General features: G+C 49.2%; 1 protein-coding gene across 3 annotated transcripts in view; it reads right to left on the bottom strand.

Annotated features, from left to right (window-relative positions):
• Positions 1 to 10,063: 10,063 nt before the first annotated feature.
• nle1 (notchless homolog 1 (Drosophila)) overlaps positions 10,064 to 22,857 on the bottom strand; it is a 37,113-nt gene continuing 24,319 nt past the window's right edge. Inside the window, exons 9-13 of one of the 3 annotated variants that reach the window (XM_085964763.1) lie at positions 21,908 to 21,954; positions 20,837 to 21,039; positions 18,762 to 18,921; positions 11,939 to 12,009; positions 10,064 to 10,237 (exon numbers count right to left, since the gene is read on the bottom strand). In XM_085964763.1, coding sequence (XP_085820889.1) covers positions 10,225 to 10,237; positions 11,939 to 12,009; positions 18,762 to 18,921; positions 20,837 to 21,039; positions 21,908 to 21,954 — 494 coding nt within the window. In that variant the 3' untranslated portion in view covers positions 10,064 to 10,224. Of the gene's footprint in view, positions 10,238 to 11,934; positions 12,010 to 15,819; positions 17,498 to 18,761; positions 18,922 to 20,836; positions 21,040 to 21,907; positions 21,955 to 22,857 lie in introns of those variants that run through there. The other 2 variants (XM_085964764.1, XM_085964765.1) reach the window with 2 other exon arrangements.

Raw genomic sequence — 22,857 nt, 5'->3', positions numbered from 1 at the left:
CCACAAGGAATTGGAGCAATGGCTCCCTCTGGACTGTCCACAGGGAATTTGGGCAATGGCTCCCTCTGGACTGTCCACAAGGAATTGGGGCAATGGCTCCCTCTGGACTGTCCACGGGGAATTTGGGGCAATGGCTCCCTCTGGACTGTCCACAGGGAATTTGGGGCAATGGCTCCCTCTGGACTGTCCACAAGGAATTTGGGCAATGGCTCCCTCTGGACTGTCCACAGGGAATTTGGGGCAATGGCTCCCTCTGGATTGTCCACAGGGAATTGGGGCAATGGCTCCCTCTGGACTGTCCACAGGGAATTTGGGGCAATGGCTCCCTCTGGACTGTCCACAAGGAATTTGGGCAATGGCTCCCTCTGGACTGTCCACAGGGAATTTGGGGCAATGGCTCCCTCTGGATTGTCCACAGGAAATTGGGGCAATGGCTCCCTCTGGACTGTCCACAGGGAATTTGGGGCAATGGCTCCCTCTGGATTGTCCACAAGGAATTGGGGCAATGGCTCCCTCTGGACTGTCCACAGGGAATTTGGGCAATGGCTCCCTCTGGAATGTCCGCAGGGAATTTGGGGCAATGGCTCCCTCTGGACTGTCCACAGGGCATTTGGGCAATGGCTCCCTCTGGAATGTCCACAGGGAATTGGGGCAATAGCTCCCTCTGGACTGTCCACAAGGAATTGGAGCAATGGCTCCCTCTGGACTGTCCACAGGGAAGGGCACATGGCCTCTTGCTGCTAACTGAATCACCTGATCTCTTTATTCTTGGACTCGTGCATGGAAATTCATGCGTGTTCACCTTACACAAATCCTACCAGCAGCAACCCAGATTGAAATCACTGAAATAACAACAGAATGCTGGAAACACTCAGCAGGTCAGGCAGCATCTGTGGAGAGAGAAACCGATCTAACGTTAACTCTGTTTCTCTCTCCAGGGAAGCTGCCTGACCTGCTGAGTGTTTCCAGTATTTTCTGTTGTTATTTCGGATTTCCGGCATCCGCAGTATTTTGCTCTTGTGTTGAAATCACTGAACGTGACGCTATCAAAACAACTCTTTGGCGCACTTGTGTTGTACTGAGATTGAGGGCTCAACACTTTTATAAGGATGCACAAGATTCTTTCCGTCATTATGCAATTATAGAATCATATACAGCACAAGGAGGAGGCCATTCAGCCCATCGTGCCTGCTCTCTGAAAGAGAACATAAGAATTAGGAGGAATAGGCCATTCGGCCCCTCGAGCCTGCTCCGCCATTCAATAAGATCATGGCTGATCTTCAACCTCAACTCCACTTTCCCACCCGATCTCCATATCTCTCGATTCCCCGGAGTCCAAAAATCTATTTATCTCAGCTTTGAATAGACTCAGCCTTTTGGGGTGGAGAATTCCAAAGATTCAGAACCCCTAATTAGAGTTATCTAATTAGTCCCACTCCCCTGCTGTTTCAACAGCAACTTACATTTATTTAGCACCTTTGACGTAGTAACACGTCCAAGGCGCTTCACAGGAGAGTTATCAAACAAAATTTGACACCGAGCCACGTAAGGAGCTGTTAGGACAGGTGACCAAAAGCTTGGTAGATTTTAAGGAGCGTCTTAAAGGAGAAGAGAGGCGCGGAGAGGTTTAGGGAGGGAATTCCAGAACTTAGGGCTTAAGCAGCTGAAGGCACGGCCGCCAATGATGGAGCGATCAAAATCGGGGATGCGCAGGAGGCCAATATTGGAGGTGTCGCAAATTTATAGGTTCGTTGTAGGGCTGGCGGGAGGTTATAGAAATAGGGAAATGGGCGAGGCCATGGTGGGATTTGAAAACAAGGATGAACACTTCAAATAACAACAGAAAACGCTGGAAAAACTCAGCAGGCCAGGCAACATCCGTGGAGAGAGAGAGAGTCAACGTTTCAGGTCGAGGACCCTTCGTCAGAACTGGAAAAAAGCAGGCAATGAAACAGATTAAAAAACAGGTTTTAGGGGCTGGGAAATGGAGGATGGGATGAAAGAATAAAAGGGAAAGTCTGTGATAGGATGGAAGGCAGGAGAAGTAAAGAGACATAAAGAGATATTCAAGACGAGACAAGATGGTAATGGGGCAGGTTAAGAAACAAAAGATGGCTCTAGATGAGGTGTGAATGCGCTGGCAGAATGAAAGACAGCTGCCAAGTGGGAGAGAAGAAAAGGCACAAACCAAAAGTGTGGATAAAAAATATAAATATTGTAAAATTGCTTATTCCTTTTGGAAGTTACTACTGAATTTGCTTCCACCACCCTTTAAGGCAGTCTATTTCCAGATCATCATAACATTGTTATATCACTTACCACGCGAATCAAGTGTTGTTTTTAAATAGGGGATAAAATTCATGTTTGGCGTCACCTCATGACTGATTTATTACTTCCTTTCTTGTGAACCTTGACGGGTGTCCTGTATTTAGACCTTGGCCCTTCACCAAGTTTCTCAATTTAAAAAAATCTGCATGATGCTGAATAATAAAAACAATTGAGTTCAAATGTAGTGCAAGTGAGGGTTTGTAAACTTGAGCACAAAGTTAAAGTGTTTTGTTAACAGCACTGAATCCTGACATCGCATTACAGCTTATAACTCAAATCAACTGAATAGTTGCTTTACGTATTAGTGGTTTATTTTTTTTGGAAATAAAAGTGTTGACTGCCTGGGTTTGTACTGCCCACACTCGGTTGCCATAACAGTCTTCTGAAAACAACAGCAGTTTTTACATCACAAGATGCTAGCTGGAAATCCTTTTAGCCCATCTCATCCTTGCAGAATACCAACCCTGCCATTCTACATCTGCAATATGACTAATACGTTTACAATGAATGGCCAACATATCAAACAGCGACAGCTGATTTATTTTTATAGGAGAAAATGTCAGCTACGTCAAAGTATTCTGTTGGTTGGTAAACCATTTTGGGAGATCTTAAGGAGATGCAGTTAACACTGTGAGTACGGTAGCATAGTGGTTATGTTACTGGACTAGTAATCCAGAGATAAAGACAGACAATGCTGGAAATACTCAGCAGGTCAGGCAGCATCTGTGGAGAGAGAAACAGAGTTAACGTTTCAGGTCGATGACCCTTCGTCAGAACTGGCCAGCTAGTAATCCAGAGGCCTGGATGAATGATCCACAGACGCGAGTTCAAATCCCACCATGGCAGCTGGGGAATTTAAATGCAGTTAATAAAATATATCTGGAATAAAAAGCTAGTATCAGTAATGGTGACCATGAAACTATCGGATTGTCGTTAAAAACCCATCTGGTTCACTAATGTCCTTCAGGGAAGGAAATCTACCGTCCTTACCCGGTCTGGCCTATATGTGACTCCAGACCCACAGCAATGTGGTTGACTCTTAATTGCCCTCTGAAATGGCCTAGCAAGCCACTCAGTTGTCTAGGAGGTGGCTCACCACCACCTTCTCAAGGGCAATTAGGGATGGGCAATAAATGCCGGCCTTGCCAGCGACGCCCACATCCCAGGAACGAATAATAAAAAAAAAACAAGGCCTGTGCCACAACATTCCCTAAAGTAAAATTAACGTCAGAAATCAAAGGCTCCCAGGCCATTTTGTCACAGCTCCTTGTGGCTAACTCAGAGGTCACAACCCTGCCTTGTTGGCGAGGGAATGGTGAAGTGGGAAGAGAGAAAAATAAAGTACGGCAGAAAAAGCAGACCCGTTACAGATGCCAGGGATTTCCTTGTTGATGTCCCAATATAAACCAAATCTTTTAGCCAGTCCTAAATTTATATGTACAGTACCTACATTTCACTGTTATGATCATGAATAATGAATTTATTGCAGGAAGTAGTTTCCTCTCCGTGATAGACATAGGATGCGTGCAGGATTACAACAGGTCCCTCTGTGTTTTTTACAGTGCAGGTTATTCTAACTGTTCTAGGAGCAGAGCCCATTCCTCTCCTCACTTGACTCATTCTGACCCGAGGACATTCCTTTCAATTTAGTAAAACAACCTGAAACAAAGCAGTTCCAGTCAACTGGGAGTGAAGGCTCAGATCTTCCCCAAGAGCAAGAACCAAAGCAGATAACAAAATTAATCACTCTTCAGGAAAGTATGGAATTCCCTCCCTAAACCTCTCCGCCTCTCTCTCCTCCTTTAAGACACTCCTTAAAACCTACCTCTTTAACCAAGCTTTTGGTCACCTGTCCTTAAAGCTCTTTATGTGGCTCGGTGTCAAGTTTTGTTTGATAACGCTCATGTGAAGTGCCTTGGGACATTTTACTACGTTAAAGGCGCTATATAAATACAAGTTGTCGTTTTCTAGCAACAGAGTCAACAGCTGTTCAGCAAACAAAGTAATACTTTACTGACACCATTTTAAAAATGTTTGTTTTTGTTTTGAGATTAGGAGATTTTTGCATTGTAGGGAAACACAGGTGCAACCCCGTGTCACTCCTCACTACAGCTGGTCGAATATTGATGTTCCAAGGCGCTGACCCACGACAAATAATTTCCTTATATTAGTTATTTGCTCCCCTTTCTTCTTGCGGAAGCTTGCCCTTCGTGTGGCCTTGTGCCTTCCCCAGCTGAGAACGTCAAGGAGATCCGCCCCCTGTCAATGCTGCTCCAACACTGGCACCAGAAAAAACACAAGGGGTGTCTCTGGGTGACTCCCCAAGACAACCATCCCCTCTCTTTGTGGGAACATGTCTGGACTTTGCTCCCAGCCTCCCAGCAACACACTTGAGCTAACAGACACCTGGCAGCAATTCCAACCTAACATTTACGAGAACTTAATGACAGGGAAATTCGACTGGTTTCTGTATGTCAGAAGAACCTCAAATTTGAACCGAGGCTAAGCTCGCTACCAGACGTGTCCATACACACGATTTGCTTCTTCCCAATCATTATGCCCGAGCACAGTTGCGGCCGCCCGAGACACAAATGCAAGAGAAGCAAGGTAGTGACATAGGTGGCTGGAGGTAGATGTTAGATGAACCGTACCATAATATTGTATTTTAGTTCCACCTCCCCCTTCCTCACCACAGTCCAAAGTATTAGTGCGATGCACCACGTTGTATGTACGAGGCATCACGTTGGTCTAGTCGCATGTGCCAACTTTTTTTTTTTTTTTTTAAACGGGGGTGGGGGGGAAAAGCAGGTTTGATTTGCAGCTTAGCTGACAACTCATCTCCAGCCTGCCTCTGGATGGAATCTTGCTGGTCTCTCAACCAAGTCATCAATCACAGCTCCTGCTGCAGCCTGGGTGTCCACATTATGGCCCCTGGGCCGGCTCTGTCCCACCAAGCCCTGGCAACTCAGACCCACAAAGACCCAGGCAACTCAGACCCACAAAAAAACAGGCAACTCAGACCCACAAAGACCAGGCAACTCAGACCCACAAAAACCAGGCAACTCAGACCCACAAAAACCAGGCAACTCAGACCCACAAAGACCAGGCAACTCAGACCCACAAAAACCAGGCAACTCAGACCCACAAAGACCCAGGCAACTCAGACCCACAAAAAAACAGGCAACTCAGACCCACAAAGACCAGGCAACTCAGACCCACAAAAACCAGGCAACTCAGACCCACAAAGACCAGGCAACTCAGACCCACAAAAACCAGGCAACTCAGACCCACAAAGACCCAGGCAACTCAGACCCACAAAAACCAGGCAACTCAGACCCACAAAGACCCAGGTAACTCAGACCCACAAAGACCCAGGCAACTCAGACCCACAAAGACCCAGGCAACTCAGACCCACAAAAACCAGGCAACTCAGACCCACAAAGACCCAGGCAACTCAGACCCACAAAAACCAGGCAACTCAGACCCACAAAGACCCAGGTAACTCAGACCCACAAAGACCCAGGCAACTCAGACCCACAAAAACCAGGCAACTCAGACCCACAAAAACCAGGCAACTCAGACCCACAAAGACCCAGGCAACTCAGACCCACAAAGACCAGGCAACTCAGACCCACAAACACCAGGCAACTCAGACCCGCAAAGGCCAGGCAACTCAGACCCACAAAGACCCAGGTAACTCAGACCCGCAAAGACCCAGGTAACTCAGACCCACAAAGACCCAGGCAACTCAGACCCACAAAAAACAGGCAACTCAGACCCACAAAGACCCAGGTAACTCAGACCCACAAAGACCCAGGCAACTCAGACCCACAAAAGCCAGGCAACTCAGACCCACAAAAACCAGGTAACTCAGACCCACAAAGACCCAGGCAACTCAGACCCACAAAAACCAGGCAAGTCAGACCCACAAAGACCAGGTATCTCAGACCCACAAAGACCCAGGTAACTCAGACCCACCAAGCCCTGGCAACTCAGACCCACAAAGACCCAGGCAACTCAGACCCACAAAGACCCAGGCAACTCAGACCCACAAAGACCCAGGCAACTCAGACCCGCAAAGACCCAGGCAACTCAGACCCACAAAAACCAGGCACATCAGACCCACAAAGACCCAGGCAACTCAGACCCACAAAGACCAGGCAACTCAGACCCACAAACACCAGGCAACTCAGACCCGCAAAGACCAGGCAACTCAGACCCACAAAGACCCAGGTAACTCAAACCCGCAAAGACCCAGGTAACTCAGACCCACAAAGACCCAGGTAACTCAGACCCACAAAGACCCAGGCAACTCAGACCCACAAAGACCCAGGCAACTCAGACCCACAAAGACCCAGGCAACTCAGACCCACAAAGACCCAGGCAACTCAGACCCGCAAAAACCAGGCAACTCAGACCCACAAAGACCCAGGCAACTCAGACCCACAAAAACCAGGCAACTCAGACCCACAAAAACCAGGCAACTCAGACCCACAAAAACCAGGCAACTCAGACCCACAAAGACCCAGGTAACTCAGACCCACAAAGACCCAGGCAACTCAGACCCACAAAGACCCAGGTAACTCAGACCCACAAAGACCAGGCAACTCAGACCCACAAAAACCAGGCAACTCAGACCCACAAAGACCCAGGCAACTCAGACCCACAAAGACACAGGTAACTCAGACCCACAAAGACCAGGCAACTCAGACCCGCAAAAACCAGGCAACTCAGACTCACAAAGACCCGGTAACTCAGACCCACAAAGACTCAGGCAACTCAGACCCACAAAAACCAGGCAACTCAGACCCACAAAAACCAGGCAACTCAGACCCACAAAAACCAGGCAACTCAGACCCACAAAGACCAGGTAACTCAAACCCACAAAGACCCAGGCAACTCAGACCCACAAAGACCAGGTAACTCAGAACCACAAAGACCCAGGTAACTCAAAACCACAAAGACCCAGGTAACTCAGACCCACAAAGACCCAGGCAACTCAGACCCACAAAGACCCAGGCAACTCAGACCCACAAAGACCCAGGTAACTCAGACCCACAAAGACCCAGGCAACTCAGACCCACAAAGACCCAGGCAACTCAGACCCACAAAGACCCAGGTAACTCAGACCCACAAAAACCAGGCAACTCAGACCCACAAAGACCCAGGCAACTCAGACCCACAAAAACCAGGTAACTCAGACCCACAAAGACCCAGGCAACTCAGACCCACAAAGACCCAGTTAACTCAGACCCACAAAGACCCAGGCAACTCAGACCCGCAAAGACCCAGGCAACTCAGACCCACAAAAACCCAGGCAACTCAGTCCCTTTTTGCACTCAACTTTGCATAAAATTTGGCACTTTTTACCAAACATTGATAATCGCTCCTGTGAAGCGCCCTCGAGACGTTTTACTACATTAAAGGCGCTATATAAATGCAAGTTGCAATTTCCTGCAGGTTTGGAAAGGACCATTCTTAGTGATGTCTGAATCCTAAAATCACAAAACCTAGATCTGTTAGTATCTGCACCGTTGAAATATCTGCAAAGGAATGGGAACATGGATTCAAATGCATTTATCTGTGGCCCTTGTGAATTTGTTTTATTACGCTCCTGTGAAGCGCCTTTGGATGTTTTACTACGTTAAACGCACTATATAAATGCAAGTTGTTGTTGACTCCGTATCACACACACCTAATGTGGCCCACAAAGTCTACAAGCTTGGACACTCTTGGTTCAGTGGGTAGCACTCTCGCCTCTGAGTCAGAAGGTTGTGGGGTTCAAGTCCCACTCCAGAGACTCGAGCACAAAAATCTAGGCTGACACTCTCAATGCAGTACTGAGGGTGTTCTGCACTGTCGGAGGTGCCGTCTTTCGGATGAGATGTTAAACCGAGGCCCCGTCTTCCCTTTCGGGTGGTTGTAAAAGATCCCACGGCCACTATTTCAAAGAAGAGCATGGAAGTTCTTCCCCAGTGTCCTGGCCTACATTTATCCCTCAACCAGTATCACTATAAAAATAAATGATGTGGTCATTATCTGTTTGTGGGAGCTTGCTGTGCGCAAATTGGCTGCCGTGTTTCCTACATTACAACAGTGACTACACTTCAAAAATTACTTCATTGGCTGTAAAGGGCTTTGGGACATCCCAAGGTCGTGAAAGGCGCTATATAAATGCAAGTCTTTCTTTTCCTCAATCACTAACTCCAGTTGTGCATTGTACAGCCTCACAACCTTCAGAGCAGCAAAAAAAAAGTTGCTACTGCTCTCTATCCTAAATTGTTTACAATTCTCTTGGTTGTCCAAGAGACAAAAGAAATACATTAAAAAAAATGCAAATTAAATATTCACCAGTAAGGTGAGGGAGCCAAGCTGCATCATATAGGACATCACCAAAACTGGAAAACGTAGAAGACCATGTAAATTAGCTTGTAGTATTACACTGAATTACATCGCGTTTACAGCACAGAAACAGGCCATTTGGCCCAACAGGTCTATGCCGGTGCTTATGCTCCACACGAGCCTCCTCCCACCATGTACTGATCCAGCTTCCTCTTAAATTAATCTTTACTATTCACCTCAACCACTCCCTGTGGTAGCGAGTTCCACATTCTCACCACTCTCTGGGTAAAGCAGTTTCTCCTGAATTCCCCATTGGATTTATTAGTGACCGTCTTATATTGATGGCCCCTAGTTTCGTACTCCCCCACAAGTAGTTAGATTGGTTTGGGCTATAACTATGCAAGTTGTTGTTCTCACACTTTGTAGGGAAAAGGGAAAACTTGAGGGTGAGAAGTTCCACAGTTTTAAATTCCTGGGAAAAGAATGAACAAGAGTAGGCATGGTGTAATGGAGCTTGATTTCAACCCAAGGATGAGCAAGCGTGTATTTGGAGCTCTGGCTTATAATGTATCGAACCTTGGTTAAACCACACTTGGAGTACTGCGTACAGTTCTGGTCACCATATTATAAAAAGGATATAGAGGCACTGGAGAGGGTGCAGAGAAGATTTACAAGGATGATACCAGAAATGCGAGGGTATACATATCAGGAAAGGATGAACAGGCTGGGGCTCTTTTCTCTTGAAAAAAGAAGGCTGAGGGGTGACCTGATAGAGGGCTTTAAAATTATGAAAGGTTTTGATAGAGTAGATACAGAGAGAATGTTTCCACTTGTGGGGAAGAGCATAACTAGAGGCCATCAATATAAGATGGTCACCAAGAAATCCAATAGGGAATTCAGAAGAAACTTCTTTACCCAGAGAGTGGTGAGAATGTGGAACTCGCTACCACAGGGAGTGGTTGAAGCGAATAGTATAGATACATTTAAGGGGAGGCTGGACAAGCATATGAGGGAGAAGGGAATAGAGGGTTACGCTGATAGATTTAGATGAGGAAAGACGGGAGGAGGCTCGAGTGGAGCATAAACGCCGGCATGGATTGGTTGGGCCGAATGGCCTGTTTCTGTGCCGTATATCCGATGTAATGACATGTTCACCTTTTTTATAATACTGAATCACAATCCTGCAGGATAGATTTCTTTTGTTTCCTCTTGTATGTACAATAATTTCCGCTCTGAGATGATGGGGCTCCCACACAGTAGGATTGCAAGAAACTCCACACATCACATGCAAGACCGCTGATCCGGGGCTTACTGGGTGGGGGGGGGGGGGGAATGGATGAAACTGCGTAATGGTGACCCCCAAAAACACTGGTAAAACTCCTGGAGCCCCATGTGATTAAAAATGGACTTTGGTTTAATCAGTCACCCCAATCCTTTACTGACAGGCGTACATTTCGTGTGGCAAAGGAAGTAACGCGAGACACGGTCTGCAAAGGTGGAATTCCAGGCAGAAGTCCAGGGATCTCTTCAAAATGGTGGGCCTGTTCTGCGCCATCACCACCTCCAGCTGTAAAACACAAGACACACAGTGCAGCTCAGTGCAGGATCTCTCTTTTTATGCTCGCATTATATATTGACAAACTTAAACATGGTCCCAGTCTTGGGTCTCCTGGTGCCTCAGGCCGTTCCCAAACCAAAGGGGCAGACGGATAAACTGGCCCCCAAGTGTCATCTGTTAGTGCGACCCCAAAGCCAAGTACGGAGAGGTATGCACGTGCACCTGGCCTCCACTCTATACCTACTGATTGCCCCCTTCACCCGCCCCCCCCCCCATGTCACTGCAGCAACAGCTCATCGTATTGGCGATCAGGGGTAGGGAGCAGGTCGTATTATTCTGTGCTGCAGTGCACTTGAAATCTGATAGATTGCAATGGTATCCCCACTCCGTCCCTTCGTCCAAACCCCAATCCCGCGCTGATCTCACGACCTCCCCTCGTCCCTCTCTCTACCTCCCCGTATCTTGTTGCTATATTAGCTTCCATCAGACTTGAACACAGAGACTCCCAGCTCAGTTCCAAACATGGTCACTGCATACAGACTACTCCAATTATGGAAGCAAGTTAGAATCATAGAAATTTACAGCACAGGAGGCAACCATTCGGCCCAACGTGTCTGTGCCCTGCATTAAGGGGAGGGGGGGCGGGGTGGGGTAAAGCACGGTGCTGGATCGCTATCCGGGGGAGCAGCGCTGGATCGCGTTTGACACCGGTTTATGGGAGCTTTCCTTCCTCCTTATTTTAATTTATTTAATTTTCGCTCGCCTCATCAGTTTTTTCTGGGCCATGAACTTTTGTGGTTTGTTTTGAAACCCGTGATATGATTCCTCATTAGAATTTTGACTCAGTCCTTGCCTGAATAGAATTATAAACTGAATTATAAAATTCTAACAGGACTAGACAGACTAGATGCAGGAAGGATGTTCCCGATGGTCGGGGAGTCCAGAACCAGGGGTCTAAGGATAAGGGGTAAGCCATTTAGGACAGAGATGAGGAGGAATTTCTTCACCCAGAGTTGTGAACCTGTGGAATTCTCTACCACAGAAGACAGTTGAGGCCAATTCATTAAATATATTCAAGAAGGAGTTGGATATATTTCTTAAGGCTAAAGGGATCAAGGGATATGGGGAGAAGGCAGGAACAGGGTACTGAATTTGGATGATCAGCCATGATCTCATTGAATGGCGGAGCAGGCTCGAGGGGCCGAATGGCCTACTCCTGCTCCTATCTTCTATGTTTCTATGTTTCTATGATCCAGGGAATTAGTACTGTGCACCCAATAATAATTATTTAAAAACAAAGTACGGCAGATGCTGGAATTCTGAAATTAAAAAAAAACAGACAATGCTGGAAACGCTCAGCCGGTCAGGCAGCGTCTGTAGAGAGAGAGAAACAGAGTTAATGTCTCAGGCCATCGGAACGGAATTTGACCTGAAACGTTAACTCTCTTTCACTCTCTGCTGCCTGAATGTTTCCAGCATTTTTTGTTTTTATTTAATAATTATTTAACACTAACGTTCGGCTACTTATGTCATTGCTGAGAGTGAGGAGACTTTGAAAAAGTTAGAGGGTGACATCGGTGCATTTACAAATTTAAAGAAAAGGTTTTTTTGAAAAGTTTGGAGAAGGTTTAGTTGAAGCGCCGGTCCCTCTAACTTTCTCATTCGCACAAACCACTCAACGGATCAATCGCGGCTCCTTTCCCGACTTACATTCTCAACACTTTGTCTTTTCCACCACTTGCTACTCTTTGTCCGTCGGGGCTCCAATCAACAGCATAAACCTGAAAGTACAAAACAAAAACAGGAACATTTTTATTCTCCGAAACACGTGCTCATCATAGTCACTGCAGTCCCACCACCGTCAACACAGCAGCCAAATGGTTGCGGGTTGGCTGTTCGCTCACAAATGGTTCCGGCAGCAACTGGCATTGAATGGGCTGAGTGAATGAATCCCTGCAAATCTATCCCTGACAATACTTTTTGAATACAGGCACCGGCAGACTGTTAGCAATTACCCTTAAACTTTCCCTGGAAAACTACAGATAATTCAAGTCACTCAAGGATATTGGGTACGGAAGCCCAGTGGTTATGTTACTGGACTACTAATCCAGAGGCCTGGACTACTGATCCGGAGACGTGAGTTCAAATCCCAACCAGGGAATTTAAATTCAGTTAATTAAAATTTTTTTAAAATCTGGAATAAAAACCATGGGCTGGATTTTGATTGAGGAAGCGTGTAGGAGGTGCGACTACAAATTTCGGGGTTGTAGTCCCGCCTCCATCGAGTTGTGGCCAACCCACGCGATTTTCACTTGATTGACCTTGTTGAGCCCGCCCAGCGGGCTCAGCAGGCCAATTAAGGGCCACCCGGCAACTGGTGATGTCACAGATTGACATTTCATCTGTCAAAAGCTGTCAAACACTGACAATCTGTACTCCAAGTTAATTCCTTCCTCTCAGGCTAATTTAGAGATCTCTCCAGAACAGAAAGCTGAATGCTGCAACTTTTGACAGCTCGCGGCCATTCTGCTTTCTGTGCCGGTGAGATGAGGGACTCCCGAGACCTGAAGGAAGGAAGGCTGTAAAGGTAAGTAAATGTAAGTAAAACTTCTTTAAACACTTTACACACACCAAACACACTTACCTCTGCACTCATGCACCCATCACTCACCTGAACACCGGACATCTCGAACCCGCCAAGCCCTTCAGCCCGACGGTCCGCCTCGCTAACTTGGCGTGGTTTGGAGCCGTTGGCCTTGTATGCCGTCCTGATCGTCGTGGTGGCGGCGGTGATGGTGCAGCATCCAACGTTGAGTCTGGCGCCTCATTGAGTGGTTGGGTGGTCAATGACGGGTCCTGGGGCTGCGGCATGCCGTCTAGCGGGGTTGGGTTGTGGGTAGTGGTGGATGGCAATGGTAGTGTTTCAGGGGCACCCAAAGGTGCTAGATCTCGTGTGGGGGCTGTGTCCTCCCGCCCGTCCGGGTACGCTACGTAAGCGTACTGGGGGTAGGCGTGGGTAGTGGTGGGTGGCGAGGGAGGTGTTTCAGGAGCACCCGAAGGTGCGAGGTCTCGTATGGAGACTGTGTCCTCCCGCCCGTCCGGGTACACCACGTAAGCATACTGAGGGTTGGCATGGAGGAGGCTCACCCTCTCGACCAGGGGGTCCGTCTTATGGGACCTCACGTGCTTCCGCAGTAGGACGGGTCCTGGAGAAGTCAGCCATGTCGGTAACGAGATCCCCGATGTGGACTTCCTGGGGAAGGAGAACATTCTCTCGTGAGGGGTAGCATTGGTGGCTGTACAGAGCAGTGACCGAATGGAATGGAGCGCCGCAGGGAGGACTTCCTGCCAGCGAGAGGTCGGAAGGCCCTTAGATTTCAAGTTTAAAAGGACTGCCTTCCAGACCGTCGCATTCTCCCTTTCCACCTGGCCATTCCCCCGGGGGTTGTAGCTGGTGGTCCTGCTTGTAGCGATACCTCTCGAGAGCAGGTACTGCCGGAGTTCGTCGCTCATAAAGGATGAGCCCCTGTCGCTATGAATATAGCTAGGGAAACCGAACAAGGCGAAGAGGTCATTCAGACATTTAATGACCGTGGTACTGGTCATGTCTGAGCAAGGGATGGCAAACGGGAAACGGGAGTACTCATCAATTATGTTGAGGAAGTACACATTGCGGTCGAAGGAGGGGAGGAGCCCTTTAAAATCGACGCTCAGCCGTTCAAAGGGGCGCATGGCTTTGATCAGGCTTGCTCTGTCTGGCCTATAAAAATGCGGTTTGCACTCGGCACAGATGTGGCAGTTCCTGGTCATGGTCCTGACCTCCTCGATGGAGTAGGGCAGGTTATGGGATTTGATGAAGTGAAAAAACCTGGTGACCCCCGGGTGGCAGAGGTCATTGTGGAGGGTCTTCAGTCTATCGACCTGCACGTTGGCGCATGTACCACGTGATAGGGCATCTGGGGGCTCATTGAGTTTCCCGGGCCGGTACAAGATATCGTAATTGTAGGTGGAGAGTTCGATTCTCCACCTCAAGATCTTGTCGTTCTTGATTTTGCCCCTCTGCTTATTATTAAACATAAAAGCTACTGAACGCTGGTCAGTGAGCAGGGTAAATCGTTTTCCGGCCAGGTAATGCCTCCAATGTCGCACAGCTTCCACAATGGCCTGGGCCTCCTTTTCGACAGAGGAGTGTCGAATCTCGGGGCCCTGGAGGGTCCTTGAGAAAAAGGCCACGGGTCTCCCCGCCTGGTTAAGGGTTGCAGCTAGGGCAAAGTCGGAAGCGTCGCTCTCCACTTGGAAAGGGATGGACTCATCCACTGCATGCATTGTGGCCTTCGCAATATCTCCTTTTATGAGAGTGAAGGCTGCACAGGCCTCTGCTGTCAGGGGGAAGGAGGTGGACTTGATGAGGGGTCTGGCTTTGTCCGCATAGTTCGGCACCCACTGAGCATAGTACGAGAAAAACCCTAGGCATCTCTTCAGTGCTTTTTGGCAGTGGGGGAGGGGGAGCTCCATAAGGGGGCGCATCCTGTCGGGGTCGGGGCCGATGACTCCGTTCTCCACTACACAGCCAAGAATGGCAAGGCGCTTGGTACGAAACATACATTTGTCCTTGTTGTATGTTAGGTTCAGCCGCTGGGCCGTACGGAGCAATTTCTCTAGATTAACATCATGGTCCTGCTGGTCGCGGCCGCAGATGGTGACGTTGTCTAGATAGGGGAAAGTGGCCTGGAGCACGTTCTGGTCGACCATCTGGTCCATCTCCCGTTGGAAGACTGAAACCCCGTTGGTGACGCCAAAGGGAACTCTGAGGAAGTGGTAGAGACGACCGTCGGCTTCAAAAGCTGTGTACTGGCGGTCCTCAGCCCTGATGGGGAGCTGGTGGTATGCCGACTTCAGATCAATCGTCGAGAACACCCGGTATTGTGCTATCTGATTGACCATATCAGATATGCGGGGGAGTGGGTATGCATCTAGCTGGGTGTAGCGATTGATCGTCTGGCTGTAGTCAATAACTAGGCGCTGTTTTTCGCCAGTCTTCACTACCACCGCTTGTGCTCGCCATGGGCTGGTGCTACTTTCAATAATCCCTTCCTTCAGGAGTCTTGCTACCTCGGATTTAATGAAGCTCCTATCCCCGGAACTGTAATGCCTGCTTTTGGTAGCGATGGGCTTACAGTCGCGGGTGAGGTTAGCGAACAAGGAGGGGGGGGGACTTTAAGGGTGGAGAGGCTGCAAATGGTGCGCGGCGGGTGATTTAAAAGCTGCTGGCTGCAGACTGTGAGTGGGGGGAGGGGTCCGTCGTACGCTAATGTGACACTCTTAAGGTTGCACTGAAAATCCAACCCCAGTAGAACGGCAGCGCAAAGATGGGGCAGGACCAGGAGTTTAAAATTTTTGTATTCTGTGCCCCTTACTGAAAGGGTCACTACACAGTAGCCACCGACGTCCGCTGACTGGGCTTTGGAAGCCAAAGAGATCCGATGTCGCGTCGGCAGGACCGGAAGAGAGTAACTCCGCACCGTGTCGGGGTGGATAAAGCTTTCCGTGCTCCCGCTGTCAAAAAGGCAGGTAGTGGCGCGGCCGTTTACCTTAATGTCCATCATGGACCTGGACAGTTGATGAGGGAGAGATTGGTCCAGCGTCACGGAGGCCAGCGTATGGTCGAGCGAGTCGATGTGGTCGTCAGATGAGGCGGTGGTTGAGTCCGGGTCCCCCGTGGTTGAAGTTGGAGACGTCCGAGATGGCGGACAAAATGGCGGCGCCCATGGTCCCGATCCCCACGCGGCTGGGGGAGCCCAAGATGGCGGACAAGATGGCTGCCCCCACGGTTCGCACGCGGCGCTGCTGGCGTTAGCGGTTTTACCTTTGCAGGCGCTGACATAGTGTCCTTTCTCCCCGCAGCCGGAGCAGGTAGCGTTTCTCGCCGGGCAGCGTGCTCTGGGGTGTTTTGCCTGGCCACAAAAATAACATTTCTGTGCCTTGGACATCGCAGCAGCAGTTGAAGGTGGCGGTCCCATGACCCAAGGTTGTGGCGTCCACGTTGCGGAGCGGTTAGGGGAGAAGGCGTCCATATTCCTGTGGGCCGCGTCGAGCGAGAGCGCGAGGGACACTGCCTTTCTCAGGTCCATTTCTCCCTTTTCCAACAGTCTCTGCCGGGAGTAGTCGGACCTTAGACCCGCAACGAAAGCATCTCGGATCAGTCCCTCCGTGTGTGCTGCGGCTGATGCTTCTTTGCAATCGCAGTCTCGGCCGAGTATCCGTAGTGCCCGTAGGAAGGCCTCCACCGATTCCCCGGGCTGCTGTCTGCGGGATCTTAAGAGGTGCCGGGCATAGACCGTATTTACCGGGCGTGCGTATTGCCCTTTTAGCAGACCGATAGCCGCCGCGTAGGTCGTCGCGTCCTGGATTATTGTATAAACTTGGTGGCTCACCTTTGAGGCCAGGATTTCCAACTTGTTTTCGTCCAGGGTCACAGTTGAGGTTTGCAGGTAGGCCTCGAAGCAACGCAGCCAATGCGCGAATTTGGTAGCCGAACCCGCTTCTTGGGGGTCTAGGTCCAGGCATGTTGGTCTGAGGGCTCGCAGCAGCTCCTGTTGCTCAGCGTTTGGTGCAGCAGCCTGCTGTTCAGCGTTTGGTGCAGCAGCCTGCTGTTCAGCAAATGTCGACATTTTGTTTTTGCTAATAAAATTGATGCGCTATCAATTACTCATAAAAGACTGAGAGTTAAGAGAGTAACTAAAGGCTTTTATTAGCAAAGAACAGAGCATGCCTCTCGTGGTTGACTGGGTTCCAAGAAGGCAGGGGGCTGCAGGTCAATCACCTTTATACCCGGGCCTGTGTGGGTGGAGCCAGCCGAGACATGTTGAGGCATGCATAGGTACAACAGTGTGTAACAACAACAACAACAACAAGTGGTTTACCACAGGTTACAGCACGGAAGGTGGCCATTTGGCCCGTCGAGCCCATGCCGGCTCTCTGCAGGAGCATTTGAGCTGGTCACACTCCCCCAATGATACCACAACTGAGAGAGCACAACCATCAGGAAAGGCTGAACAGGCTGGGGCTCTTTTCTCGAGAAAAGGGAAGACCGAGAGGTGACCTGATAGAAGTCTTTAAAATTATGAAGGGGTTCGATAGGGTAGACGTAGAGAAGATGTTTCCACTTGTGGGGGAGACCAGGACTAGAGGCCATTTATATAAGACTAGCTGGGGTGAGCCCGGCGTTGCCGAGGCTTTCTCGAGAGCATGTTGTTGTTGGAAGAGAGAGAGAGAGCGACTGGGGGGGTGGGGGGGCGGCAGAGAGAGACTGGGAGGGGGGGAAACAGAGAGAGACTGGGGGGGGGGAAACAGAGAGAGACTGGGGGGGGAAACAGAGAGAGACTGGGGGGGGGAAACAGAGAGAGACTGGGGGGGGGGAAACAGAGAGAGACTGGGGGGGGAAACAGAGAGAGACTGGGGGGAGGGGGGAACAGAGAGAGACTGGGGGGGGGAAACAGAGAAGCTCCCCCCCGCCCACGATTTCCCGAGGCTCTCCCCCGGTCCGGAATCGCAAGCTTTCTTTTGAGGCGACGCCCACGTCGGTACGCTCTATAACTTTCAAACGTATAGAACACAGACAGACAGACATCGGGACAGACAGACAGAAGAGCCCCTTTATATATATAGATAACCCCCAATAAGGAATTCAGGAGAAACTTCTTTGCTCGGAGAGTGGTTAGAATGTGGAACTCGCTACCACAGGAAGTGGTTGAGGTGAATAGCATAGCCGCATTTAAGGAGAAGCTGGATAAACACATGAGGGAGGAAGGAATAGAAGGATATGTTGATAGTGTGAGATGAAGTAAGGTGGGAGGATGCTCGTGCGGAATCTGAACACAGGCATAGACCTGTTGGGCCGAATGGTGCTGTAAAATTCTATGTAATAAGGAGCTGCCATGTTAACAAAATGGCAGATCGGTCTACGCCCATTCCGATTTTAGAAGTTTCTTTCAACTCCTGTCCATGCATCACTTCAGTTTAATGGGAAACCACATCTGCTGCTCAGTAAGAGCACTTGACAGGGTCCGGTAGCACAGTGGTAACGTTACTGGACTAGTAACCCAGAGGCCTGGACTAATGATCCGGAGACACGAGTACAAATCCCACCACAACAGCTGGGGAATTTAAATTCAATTAATTAAATAAAAATCTGGAATAAAAAGCTAGCATCAATAATGGTGGCCATGAAACTACCGGATTGTCGCTAATGTCCTTTAGGGAAGGAAATCTGCCGTCCTTACCCGGTCTGGCCTATATGTGACTCCAGACCCACAACAATGTGGCTGACTCTTAACTACCCCTCTGAAATGGCCCAGCGAGCCACTCAGTTGTACCAAACCCTTACTGTGGGAGCACCTTCACCACACGGAATGCAGCGGTTCAAGGCGGCGGCTCAACACCACCTTCTTGAGGGCAATTAGGGATGGGCAATAAATGTTGGCCTTGCCCACATCTTAGGAACAAATTTAAAAAAAAATTTAAGACACCTTACCTCATCTGCATGACCAGGAAGGTCAACGGACAACTTCCGCGTCTTCACATCCCAGACCTTCAACGTGCTGTCACTGCTGCCACTCGCCAGCAGTCGGCTGTCCGCTGACCACGCAATCTGGTACACCGCTGACACGTGACCGCGGAGAGACGCCAGGTATCTAGAAACAAACAGAAAGCTCAGATCACTCGAACATTTACAAAAAAAAAATTTGAAATGGAAAGACGCTAGCCCTGGGTCATCGACCAATTTCCCATGTCAACCAACATCAGTGTCAAACCACTGGGTCAACAACAACAATAACTTGCATTTATACAGCGCCTTTAACATAGCAAAACATCCCAAGGCGCTTCACTGGAGCAATTATCAAACAAAATTTGACACCGAGCCACAGGAGGAGATAGTAGGACAGGTGGCCAAAAACGTGTCCAAAGAGGTAGGTTTTAAGGAGCGTATTAAAGGAGGGGAGAGAGAGAGGCAGAGAGGTTTAGGGAGGGAATGCCAGAGCTTAGGGTCTCGGCAGCAGAAGGCACGGGCCACGGCCGCCAACGGTGGAGTGATCAAAATCAGGGATGCTCAAGAATTGGAGGAGCACAGAGATCTCGGGCTGGGGGGGTCGTAGGGCTGACTGCAGAGTAGAATTCACTCAGTTCTGCCCCAAAAAATGTACCTACACCCCCAATCTCAGTCAACCAGCCCTGCTGCCCCAGAGGTGATATTTTCCATTTCCCCCACCAGTCACTCTCATCTTGACCTCTCTGAGTAAGTCTGTGTTGAAGGAAGACCAGTTTTGGACTCTGGGTCTACAGACAGTAGGCATTGGATTGAGAAAGTCAAAAGCTCATCTCACCTTGCAGGCACCATGGGAGAGGATCACCTCATTCAACTGGATTTGAATCAACATCTCAGAGGTGAAGGGGTGCTTTGCTAACCCATCACATCCAATTCACCCATTGCTTCTTTTTAAACCATTTGGACAGGATTTCCATAAGACATAAAGAAAGACTTGCAGTTATATAGTACCTTTCACGGGCCTCAGGACTTTACAGCCAATGAAATACATTTTTTGAAGTGGTCACTGTTGTAATGTAGGAAACGCGGCAGCCAAATTGCACACAGCAAGATCCCACAAACAGCAATGTGATAATGACCAGATAATCTGTTTTAGGGATGTTGGTTGAGGGATAAATATTGGCCCAGGACATGTCCACCCAAAACATTAACCTAGCTTTTCAGACGCTGATGGCATCAGCTATGCATTTCCAACATTTGCTGGTCTTACATTCAGCATTTTCAGTTTTGTTTCTTTTTACCTGCACCATAGTCCCTATGATAAACTGGGATAGAATTTAATCCAAGTATTTGGAGAGTTGCCATGCCCCCCTAACCCCAAGAGATGGGGTTTGCTGCCATCACTGAACAGAGCAGTTCGATCACAACGGACACTGGACCAGTCTTCAACCATTCCATGCCACCAACGGTTGGCATGCACCAACACATCGTGCTACCACTGTAACGATTTCCCCCACACCGTACGCTGTTTGTAGGCGTAATTTCTCATTTCCGATTCCAAGCCATGCTTAAGTAAGTGTCAGCTTGGCTCAGTGGTTTGCACTCTCTCCTCTGAGTCAAGCACCACTCCAGAGACTTGAGCACAAAAATCCAGGCTGACGCTCTCAGTGCGGTACTGAGGGAGCGCTGCACTGTCGGAGGTGCCGCCTTTCGGATGAGACGTTAAACCGAGGCTCCGTCTGCCCTCTCAGGTGGACGTGAAAGATCCCACGGCCACTATTTCGAAAAAGAACAGGGGAGTTATCCCCGGTGTCCTGGGGCCAATATTTATCCCTCAATCACTAAAACAGATTAAATGGTCATTTATCACGTTGCTGTTTGTGGGAGCTTGCTTGTGCGCAAATTGGCTGCCGCGTTTCCCACATTACAACAGTGACTCCACTTCAAAAAGTACTTCATTGGGTGCAAAGCGCTTTGGGACGTCCTGAGGTTGTGAATGGCGCTGTAGAAATGCAAGTTCTTTCTTTGAGGACAGACTTGTTGCAGCGGGTTAACATCCTTACTTGCCAGTCCTGCCGTCCCAGAGTTTCACCGATTTGTCGAATGATGCACTGGCGACGAGCCTGGTGTCGGGGGAGAAGCAGACTTCGTTTATCAGAGCCTGGTGGCCTGTCATTCGCGCCAAGGGCTTCTTATCCTCTGCGGGCGTCCAGAGGAAAAGCGTGAAGTCGTCCGACCCTGAAACCAGTCTCTCGTGCCCCTGACCCTGAAGAAGAGAAAGAGAAGAGGTCATTGGGGTCAGTGCACCAAAAATAAAGACTTCAATATCAAAAAGTCAGTTCCGACATGGGATCCAACATTCCCACCCTTGGCTTTCAGTCTTCCCATCTTCCTTAGATTCTCACCATACCACACGATTGGCCCACTGGGGAAAGAAAAAGTATAAAGCCGCTCCTATGTCTCTGCCACCAAGCACATCAGGCTGCTCTAGGGTAACGGATCAAACTTCTCCGTAAGGAGGCACCCAACCTCCACTCGCTGCGCTGCTCCAATGGGACAGACGATGGTTGGGATCTCATCGTTCTGGAGGCAAGGGGGAAGGAACAAGCCCGCCCTCATCGCCCTATGGGATAGCACGCTGTATCTCAGCATCCGGCCTTGTGACAGTTCGGCCCGCTCAAGTGGAAAAGAAATGAGCTTGGATAGCAACAGTTCATGACCTCAGGACGTCCCAAAGTGCTTCGCAGCCAATGAAGTACTTTTTGAAGTGTCGTCACTGTTGTAATGTAGGAAACATTGGAACAGGAGGAGGCCATTCAGCCCCTTGAGCCTGTTCCGCCATTCAATTAGATCATGGCTAATCTGGACCTCAACTCCAATTCTGCCTTTGATCCATTATCTTAGATACCCTTACCTAATAAAAATGCGTTCCCTTTAGGCCCACTCTCCGTCTCCTAACTCCCACCCAATTACCAATCCACCTCATTCAAAAGGTTACCTTCAATTCCGTGCGCCCACATATTTGCCAATAGCTTCTTGTGCTGAACCTCATCAAATGTAAGCTAAATGTCAGGCCACCTACAGCAGCGCTTAGAAATCAATAGCTTTGAACTTTTATTCTGCTGCTCCCTTACCCTGGTGTGCTCATATCTCTGCAAAGCTTTTTGCTTCAGTTCTTCCACTGCAAAAAATAAACCATTAAGAGAAAATGAGAAGGGGAGGCTCCAGTAGTTTCATCAATAGACCTTTACCCGGTTGACTGCCACTCACTGAACAACATCGCAGCTCCTCAAATGAATTTTAAAACATTTAATTGTGCCAACATGCAGGGAAGAGGCCTCCTACCTGCATTGTTTTCTAGTTCCCTGCATGACGTGACTAAGCTGGGCTATATTTAGACCGTGTTGTGGAGTGGGGGAAGGGGAGAGACTCCTGCCTCTCGCTGCTTTTTATACAGGTCGATGCTGGCTCAACAACAACACCAACTTGCATTTATATAGCTCCTTCAGCATAGTTAAAAAGTTCCATGGCAATTATCAAAGAAAAATTTGACCGAAACCACATAAGGAGATATTAGGGCAGCTGACCAAAAGCTTGGTCAAAGAGGTCGGTTTTAAGGGCTGTCTTAAAAGGGGGAGAGCAAGATGGGGAGGTTGTGAAAGGAAATTCCAGAGTCTAGGCAGCTAAAGGCACGGCCACCAATGGTGGAGCGATGAAAATCAGGGATGCGCAAGAGGTCAGAATTGGAGGAGCGCAGAGATCTCGGAGGGTTGTAGGGCTGGAGGATTTTACAGAGATAGGGAGGGGGCGAGACCATGGAGCGATTTGAACACAAGGATGAGGATTTTAAAATCGAGGCGCTGCCGGACCGGGAGTCAATGTAGGTCAGCGAGCTCAGGGGGTGATGGGTGAACGGGACTTGGTGCGAGTTAGGACACGGGGGCGGCCGAGCTTTGGATGAGCTCGAGTTTACGGAGGGAGCAAGGTGGGAGGCCGGCCGGCCAGGGGAGCGTTCATCCTGCTACTCTCAGCGCCGTTAACCGGGCGGCAGACTCGCAGCCCGAGCTTTTCCATGGTTCGGATT

The sequence above is a fragment of the Somniosus microcephalus genome, chromosome 22, assembly GCF_052327205.1.
Source record: "Somniosus microcephalus isolate GS21.2 chromosome 22, FLI_Smic_1.0, whole genome shotgun sequence".
Classification (NCBI taxonomy): Eukaryota; Metazoa; Chordata; class Chondrichthyes; order Squaliformes; family Somniosidae; genus Somniosus; species Somniosus microcephalus.
Note: the sequence above shows the minus strand (reverse complement) of the source record. Positions and strands in the feature narration are given on the sequence as shown.